General features: G+C 34.8%; 1 protein-coding gene across 1 annotated transcript in view; it reads left to right on the forward strand.

Annotated features, from left to right (window-relative positions):
• Positions 1–6,371, forward strand: part of HCRTR2 (hypocretin receptor 2) — a 156,555-nt gene extending 150,184 nt beyond the window's left edge. Inside the window, exons 7-8 of the mRNA XM_044004850.1 lie at positions 3,170–3,395; positions 5,418–6,371. Of these exons, the coding sequence (XP_043860785.1) occupies positions 3,170–3,395; positions 5,418–5,472 (281 nt within the window). The 3' untranslated portion in view covers positions 5,473–6,371. The remainder of the gene's footprint in view (positions 1–3,169; positions 3,396–5,417) is intronic.
• Positions 6,372–9,983: the final 3,612 nt, after the last annotated feature.

A 9,983-nucleotide genomic window follows, 5' to 3' on the forward strand; every position in this document is an offset into this window, starting at 1 on the left:
ATTCGGCCACAGACCCTTGATACTTACTAGCTGTGTGACCCTGGGCAAGTCATTTAACCCCAATTGTCTCAAAAAAAATTTAAGTGTTTCACCCGAGGTCATGAAAGCAGAAAACATCAATCAGTCATGAAATCAATAAATATTTGTTAAGTACCTATTTTGTGACAGGCACTATGCTCTATGCTGGGCATGAAAAGAAAGGTTAAAAGGCATTTCCTACCATCAAGATGCTCACAGTCTAATGAAGGAGACATTTAAACAACTATGTACAAACTATATGTATAGAATAAATTAGAGGTAATCAACAAAAGGCAGGATGTAGAATTAAGGGGGTATAAATAAAAGCTTCTTGTAGAAAGTGGGGTTTTAGCTAGAACTTGAAGTATAACAGGGAAGCCAGGAGATAGAGATAGAGATAAGAAGAGACAGAGAGAGAGAGAGAGAGAGAGCATAATAACAATGAAGAATAGCCAATAAAATGCCTGGAGTGAGGAGATGGAGTGTCTAATTCAAGGAAGCCAGTGTCATTGAATTATAGAGTATGTGAAAGAGAAGATGTGTAAAAAGACCGGAAAAGGGGCAGCTGATGACACAGTGGATAAAGCACCAGGCCTGGATTCAGGAGGACCTGAGTTCAAATCTGGCCTCAGACACTTGACACTTACTAAAAAAACAAAAGACTGGAAAGATTGGGGGTGGGGGGGACGGGAGAGAGTTATGAAGGGCCTTGAATTAGAGAGGATTTTATAGTTGATACTACATGTATTAGGGAGATATAAGAGTTTAATGAATAGAAGGGTGAAAGAGGTCAGACTTATTTTAGGAAGATCACTTTAACAGCTAAGTGAAGAATAGTGTGAGGACCTATTTTTAATTGGGGAGTGTTAGCTAAGCAGCTCGCTTCAATATTGGGGCAAAGAAGGAGACCAGCAGCCTCCCTCAAAACAGAACGGGATTTATTTTAACAAGAACGAACTTAAAAAAAAAACACACACACACACAAATAGGATCAGTAGGATCAAGGGAAAGGAAATAAAATGGGGAAAGGGAAATTATACAACCTGAAAAATTCCACTGCCCAGCAATCAGCTGAGAATACACAGCAGAGCTCCTGTTGCCTTCCAGTTTTCAGCCAGAAATGCTGAAGAAAAAAAAAAGAAAAAAAAAACTTACTTCCTCCCTGCACACTCCACACAGCCCCCAGCCAATTGGATGGCTGCTCTGACAGTCACATGACTGCCCTCACTAGGCTTCCAATCATTATAATTTTGCCAGGCCCATGTAGGCATTGGAGAGTGGTGATGATGTGAGGTGGCAGCGCCATGGCAACGGCTACAACCAGTGGGTGGAGCACCCTGCGGTTTGCAGACTCCCAGGCCAGTGCGCGCAGAGGCATAAAAACCTCAAATAACAATTAATTCTTTACAATAAAATGGAATGGAAAGAGCTTTCTGTCGGAAAGACCAACTGGTAGGCTATTTTAATATTTCAGGTGTGAGGAGATAAAGGTATGATGTTAGTGCTAAAGGAGAGAAGGGGGAATATATGAGTGATGTTATGACAGTAAAACCAATAGAACTTGGCATCAGATTTGATATGAGGGTTGAAAGTCAAGGATGAACGTTAGATTGTGAGCCTGGAGAATTGGAAGAATGCTGGTGTCCGTTATAGTAATAGGGAAGTTAAGAAGAGAGGAGGGTTTGGAGGGAAAGATAATAAGTGATTTCAGTTTTGGATATATTGAGGTTAAGATATCTATAACACATCCAAGTCAAGATGTCCAATGGGCAGTTGGAGAGGTAAGACTGAAAATCAACAAAGAAGTTAAAGTTCGATAAGAGAAGAATAAGAAGTGAGACTGAAACATAGGACCTCTAACTCAAGGGGTCCTTCTATAACACCGATATGTGCTACAAAACCAAGGGAAGGATAAACAATTGATTTTTTAATGGATACCACTGACCCATCTCTTTTCTGTTTTGCTATCATCATATTTGCACAAAGGGAAAAAAAAAGTCTAACTAGGGTAATGATATATTGAAAAGAACACTGAGCTAGACTCTAGGAGGTAAGAGATTTAGTCCAAACTGCCACTGACTGTATAGTTGTATAACCTTGAACAAGTTATCTTATATCCCAGGGTGTCAGTTTATTTATCTATAAAATGGGGAGATTTGACTAGATGACCTCTGAGGTATTTTCTACCTCTTACATTCTATAATTGTATTGTCACTGAATAAAAGCAAAATGACTTTTTTTACATTTCAGCTTGTTATACATTAGGTAGATATAAAACATATTTTGTTTTCTATCAAGTTGGAAAACTATCCCCAAATCTTTAAGTATACATTGCTGGAGGAAAGGCATTCAGGAGGAGTTAAGCCCATAGTGGAGGCCACTGCAGGGTGAACTTACTGCCACTAAGAGTTGTATTAGGGGCAAACCAGGGTTCATAATAACTATTCAATCAAATTGATCAACATTCTCTAGATTTAAACCAAAAGAAAAAAAATGACCAAGGCATTTTTAACATTTCATCCAGTTCTATTTTGGGGTTGTATATAGTTTTCTCTTGTTAGCTCATAATACTTAAGACTTCTTTCTCTACTTCCTTGTTCATGAAATATCAATTTCCTTATCCATTATATAAGGTCATTGGAATAGGTATCTTTTTTTTGCAATTATGTAAAACATCATAACATCGGTCACCCTGTACAAGAAAAACTGAACAAAAGAAAAAAAATGAAACAAAGTGAAAAATAGCATGCTTCAGTCTGTATCTTTAAAAATATTTCCATCAAAGGCCTTCTGGTTCTATGATACATATGTGTGAATGAGAAAAAAATCACTCATGAGTGTGTGTGTGTATGTGTTTGTGTGCGACTAGAAAGTAGAAAGATGGGGTCTACATATAAAAATCAGTCTCATTACTTTTTAGTCATACCTCATATATCTAAATGAAAATATATAGATTCATAAATAAAAGGATACACATTTTTCAAGATTTTACTAAATCCAATTTCCTTTTCCTGTTTTCATCATACTAACTCAATGTTATACTTTAACCTTTATTTGGCTTAAGTCAACCACTTCTATTTACTGTATTCATGTTTAGCTGAAACATATTTGCACATAATTCCTTTTCCTTTCTTTCTGAATGAATTGCCAGGAAAATTTCGAGAAGAATTTAAAGCAGCATTTTCTTGTTGTTGCCTTGGAGTTAACCCTCGCCAGGACGAACGACTTGCCCGGGGACGAACAAGCACAGAGAGCCGGAAATCCCTGACCACGCAATTCAGTAGCTTTGATAATGTATCGAAACTTTCCGAACACGTTGTACTGACGAGCATAAGCACACTTCCAGCAGCAAATGGAGCTGGACCACTTCACAACTGGTAGAATATTTATTCCTACATCAAGGATAGCTTAATAAAAAGTCTATGTGCATTGAAATCTGATCATCCAAAGGTAAAGCAAGAGTATGGGCCCAACATAAACATACAGCTTTCAACTCAGAGTTAACAAAGTTGTTTCCTAATTATATTGCCAAGTTACAAAAATTTCTCTTTTTGATGATAATTATGATATTTTGAAACCTTTGTTGAAAACACTAATTTCAACAACTTTGCAAATTAAAATTTTTGCTTAAAATATTTCAGATGCAAGATAAGTTGAATGAATACTTTCTATATCCATTCAACTTTAAATTGTCTAATAATTTTCATCTCTTATTTCCAAAGGCAAATATGTTAAGTGATCTATTTCTGTTCAAAAAGTAGCACTTACCCCTTTTAACTGCCTTAAATGTATATGATGATTTAATATTAAACTTCAAACACAAAAATGACAAACTTCCAAAAGAATGCCTGAATAAATAATATTTCTATTAAAATAATATGATATCTGAGTTAAATTACTGCCTCTATCACATTTCAATTGGGTGAACATGATCAAGTCATGTAACCATTTATCATCCCCTCATCCCTAGGAGACAATAAACTATAGATGAGATGCCCAACAACTTTGGTATAGAAAGTTTCCATATTAAGAGTTCCCTTCATGAATGAAAACACAAGTTTCCCCTCAACAACCCCCTCCCCCAAAACCTGGAATTCAACAGCTGATTTTCATTTTACATAAAAATTGGATGCAATTTGTTTTCATTTGCCAATTCATTTCATCATTTATTTTATGAATGCTCTGAGTTTAACTTCAGCTGTTGTTTCAAATTTCTCTTCAAAATCCTCTTAATATCTTACCAGGAAGGGCAAGTGATATTTAAAATATGGCATTTGGAATCTGAAATAACTAATATTTTTTCATTAATTCTCTAGTTCTTAAAGAACACATTATCTATTTAAGAAAACTTGGAAAAAATAACAGTTCTCTAATATTGTATTTGGGAAAAAGATAAAACAGTGTTTTCATATACCCCAAATGTTCCTCTTTAGGCTGATTTTGTGAGATTAACAATGGAATACATTTGACTAGAAGAATGAGAGACAGTTGACTAAAATTTAAATTTATCACATATTGTACAGTTTAAACTGTATGTGCTATATATTCTCTCTATATATTACTACCAGTCCATCAACAAAATTTTAAAGCACCTACTCTGTTCCAAATATGGTTCTAGTGATTTGGGGATACAACTATTTAAAAAATAAAATAATCTCTATTCTTTTGGAATCTACATTTTAATAGAACAGTTCAAAACAAATGGTTTGCAAATCTCATGTTTGGTGTGATATTTAATTTGAAAGACCAAACAGAAACAAACTGTGTTTCATTCAAGGGGTGCTTTCCTATGTAAGATATCAAAGATTTTACTATTATGGACATTTCTGATTTCATAATTTAATTAAAAAAAAACTTGAATAAGTGGTGCTTCATTCCAAAATATAGCAGTCTTCTGCTTGATGTTGAAGCCAAGTTGTTAATCTTAGAAATTAAAATTTGCATTGAGCTTTTATTATCAATGTATTATAACTCATTTGAAATGAAAATAATGGCTGCTTATTATGCTTATTGTAATAGAAGTTATATTACCCAATATCAACCATATAATAATGTCAACAATTTATATATATGAATATATGTATGTATATATACATATATAGGCCCTCTTATTGAGAATTTGTAAAGCAGTTTCTTATTTATATCTATAAAATTGTTACCAGTTTCCACCATGTGTAAAATGTTAGCTAATTGAAATTTGAGCTTAACATCTGTAAATGAAGTTCTCTCTATGTTTTATCTTCTGCTAATATTTGTATACTTCAAAAACTACTACTTACATATAAAAGAGTAAGAATTAAGAATAGAATCAGGAGCCTGAAATTCTTTTATCCTAAATGATAATACCATTCCAGTGGCATTTCAGTGATCTATATGAAACAAAGTCTTTTGCTATACAGGTATCTACAGCAAGGGCCACCACCTTCACTCCTGTCAACCTGGTTGGAATCCTGAGGAAAGACACTGAGATGTGAACCAATGTGCAATCTCAACTGTTTTCTCATTCAAATCGATAGCCATTCTTCCAGAGACTGCCATATGATAAGTGCAATGTGGAAAAGATTGGATCCAAAACCCCTTTGTGCCACTTTATGGGTAACCTGATAAAAGATGTCTAGAACTATCAATCCCAAAATATTTCCTTATTTACATTTACTGAGAGTCTGAGTTTTGCTGAAGGGGACAGATTTTCAAAGGACTGGCAGAGAACTCACATACAAGAAAATCTGGGAATAGAATTATATACCACAGTACATAGCTCTCAACACTTGGATTAAGGAATTCTTCCAACATGACTGAATTTGGTATGATTACCATAACAGGACAAATGGTAAGGAAACAGGTGTCCAGAAACCCTGCCAATCCTATGGAACAAAACGGTCAACTACTTACCTCATTATGTGCTAAAGACACAAAATGAGAAGACTTATTAAAGAAAGGAATGTGTTGTCAATGTGTTCTACTTTATACACTGCACATCTTCTTATTCCCCCTTTGCTATGTTTAAAACAAAGATTGAAAGGAATTTGCCATTGTATTGATAAGTGTAGTTAGGTGAATTTTGAATATTTTAGAATCCAATCGACACTCTTTTTTCCTACGTTTCTTCCCTAACTGGGATATAAATATTTTAATTCATCTATTCTTGGCAAAAGATGACTTCCTGTTTCTAAGGAAAATGACTTTTAAAGTCTCCAAGGCTCAGAAGGCTTTTTGGACATTAAATTACTCTAAAAAATTGATGAGCTAATTGTAAAGGCATCACGAAAGTATCAATTTTATTTCACTCCCAATATACTTCAACATTTAAAACTTGGTACAAACATGGAGAAAAACTTGCTTTCAAAATGTCATTGAGATATGCTAAAATCTTAAATGTCTGGGGCAGAATGAGAATAAAAAATACCTAAACATCTTAATGAGTTCAGTTTCCATCTGGCACTATTTTCATACAGGTATGGTGATAAAAACTTCATTAGAATTAATAAAACTACCCTAAAATAGTAATGCTAGGTTCTTTTCCAATAGAAATTGATTGTTCCCATCAATACAAGATGAATATGGAAAACCTTCAAGATATTTTTTCTACCTTTTATTTTTTTGTTCTTTTGCTATTCTTTACAGTTTCACTCTCAAATACTAGATTGGAACCACTGAGTTTAACAATAATTAGTTTTCAGATAGTGATCCATGGAGATCCAGAGGCACACAAAGGAGATATAGAGGAACATGGAAAGACAGTGGGATGTGGAGGCTATGTTAACTGGCATCTCCATTATTACATATATTTACCACAGAAATGTAGGACCAAAACATGAAAAACAATAATGGTATCATAAACTCAAGCAGTGGTTTTAAAAATTATTTTTTTACTAAAAATAAAGGCAAAATAACTCCACTATCCTTCCATGTAATTCCCCAAATACTTTTTCTTTTTATGCCTTAGAGCATCAGAGCTGCTTTTCAGTCAGTCAATTAATAAACATTTATTAAGCACCTACTATGTGCCAGGCACTAAGATAAGCACTGAGGATACACTCTGTCCTCAAGGATCTCACAACAGATGGGGGAGACAACATGCAAACAAATATGTATGTACAAGGACTAGAATTATGATGGGTTGGAAAGGCTTCTTGTAGAAGTTGGGATTTTAGTTGAAACTTAAAGGAAGCCGGGAAAGAGAGTACAGGGAGATAAGGAGAGAGTAAGTACATTCCAGACATGGATGGTAGCCAGTGAAAATGCCCAGAGCCAAGAGAGATTGAGTGCATGGACAAAGAATCATAAGGAGGTCATTATCATGACCCAAAGGTATGTAGTGGGGAGTAAGGTATAAAAAGACTGGAAATGTCAAAGAAATCTAGGTTTTGAATTTCTTTGAATGCCAGGATTATGTATTTGATTCTGGAGGTGATAGGCAATCACTGGAGTTTATTGACATAGATAAAACTTGTGATTTGGGAAATTTATTTTGGTGGCTGAATGGAGGATAGATTATAGTACGAAGAGACATGAGGCAGGCAGAGCACTAGCAGGTTATTGTAATAAATAGTTCAGGTGTGAGGTTATAAGGGTCTACATCAGAGTGGTGGCAGTATCAGAGAAAAGAAGGAGATGTATTTGAGAGGCTGCAAAGATGAAATCAACAAGCCTTAGAAACAAATTGTGTAGAGGGAGTAAGAGACAATGAGTACTTGAGAATGTCTCAGGGATTCTAGGTTGGGGGCCTCAGGAAATTGGAGGATGGTATTGCTTTTACAGTAATAGGAAAGTTCTATTTTGAGCTATGAATGATATATCCCTACATTTGTTTACCCCATTTGCACATTATCATGCTCTGGCACTTATTAAACAAAATGGATTTCCAAATTTTAAGTCCTTATTCCTGACCTGGAAAATTTCACAAAAGGAAAGTCATCAAAACCAATGGGATTATAACTCAAATAGCTCTTAACAGATTTTAATATATATATAATTTTAAAGTAAAAAATAGATTGAGATCTCTAATCACATCTCCTAGTCTCCTTAGTGTAGTGTAAAAATTATTATTGTTTTTGATTATATTATAAGGACATTCATAATTAGGCTCAAATCTGAGCAACAGAAGATAGAATCAGTGCCTCAAGCAGGTTATTTAGTGATCCAAGTCTCTCTCTCTCTCTCTCTCTCTCTCTCTCTCTCTCTCTTTCTCCCCCCCACCCCCCGCATTTTTATGGAACAGCGACAGTACAAATACCGTAGATTTGGGATTTCCAAGTTATTTCTTCCTTTTGTAAAGGTTATTACAATGAAAAAGTAAGGACAAATACTGAAATTCACAAATGACTAGTAATCAAATATAAAAATCATGTAAAATGCAAGCATAAAATAATTAGATTAAATTATATCTGTGATAAAGTTAAAAGACATACAAAATAGAATCAAGTTCTTTGTTGTCCTTTAACTGTTTGGGGTTTTTTTTAGCAATTTGATGTGTAGTTTTCACCATATTCATGAGTTCAATTGGTAAAACATGCCATATTTTGGAAACCTTATTTTTAAAATTTAAAACCAACATTTTTGAAAAGGAAAAGAAAAAAGAAAGAAACATTCTATATTGTTGTCATACTGAAGGATTTGATTAGCCATAGATTTACATGCCATGGATTTATAATTTTCATCATTGGTATTGTATATTACTTTCCTTGCCATTTATAGAATTTGTGACAATATTATTAACCTAGAAAGAACCATAGAATCCTGTGGCTGGAAGGCACAGAGAGAAGCAGGTCTAATAAGTGGCAAAAGTGTGAATTTATGTTTGGCATCCTTGCTTCCTCCTCTTCTCTTTTTTGTATCTTTCTCTATTCACAGGCATCACTGTATTATTTCCAACCTCAACAAAATATCATGTGTACTTTTGCTCTCCTTTCCCCACTCTTTTTTTGGGGGGGGGGCAATGAGGGTTAAGTGACTTGCTCAGGGTCACACAGCTAGTAAGTGTAAAATGTCTGAGGCTAGATTTGAACTCAGGTCCTCCTGAATTCAGGGCTGGTGCTCTATCCACTGTACCACCTAGCTGCCCCCTCCTTTCCCTCCTCTTAAACTTTCTCTGGAGGAGATACAATAAACTTATTCACGCAGATGCTAAACCTAATGTTTGATCCTGCAAAGAGGTATTTGCATTTTGAGTATGCAAAGTAGAAATTAAAGCCAAAATAAGAATATTTAATAGTGACATTTCAAATATCAGCTAAGAAAATAGAGAAAGCATGGATTTAGACATAATGGACAAAAGGAAGAAATTCAATCAACTATTTATTAAGCAGCTACTATATGTAAAGCTCTATTCTCTCTCTCAAACACACAGAATGTATGAATGTATAATGTATATATATAATATGTATACATAATGTATATATAATGATTATGTGTGTATATATGTTTTATGTATATACATATTACTAGATAATGAGGCAGAGAGGACTGTAGCAGCTGATAGGTTTGGGAAAATACTTATGTAGGAGATGGTGCCTGAGCTGAGCTTGGAAGGAAGCTACAGATTCTACCAGATGAAGGAAAGGAGAGATTATATTCCAGGCATAAGGGGGTGCCTTTGCAAAACCACAAGGACAAAAGCTGGATGGTCGTGTGTGAGGGCAGCAAGCAGATTTTTTTAGCCACACTATAGGACAAGAGAACATGAAAAATGTACAATAAACAAGTCTTTAAACAGAGTTTGGAGCTAGATAGACTTTCAATACTGGATTTGTGTTTGATCCCAGAGAGAATAGGGAGTGACTGGATCTTCTTGACCAGGGGAATAAAAAGGTAATACCTGTGCTTTAGGAATATTAATTTGCTATCAATGACGAGAATGGCTTGAAGAGGAGAGAGCATGGACGCAGGGAGACCAATTAGGAAGTTAATGTAACTTCCCCTTCTCTACTTCTTCACCTTTTTATGTATTCTCCTTCCATTAACCC

This window comes from Dromiciops gliroides, chromosome 4 (genome assembly GCF_019393635.1).
Source record: "Dromiciops gliroides isolate mDroGli1 chromosome 4, mDroGli1.pri, whole genome shotgun sequence".
NCBI classification, from domain to species: domain Eukaryota; kingdom Metazoa; phylum Chordata; class Mammalia; order Microbiotheria; family Microbiotheriidae; genus Dromiciops; species Dromiciops gliroides.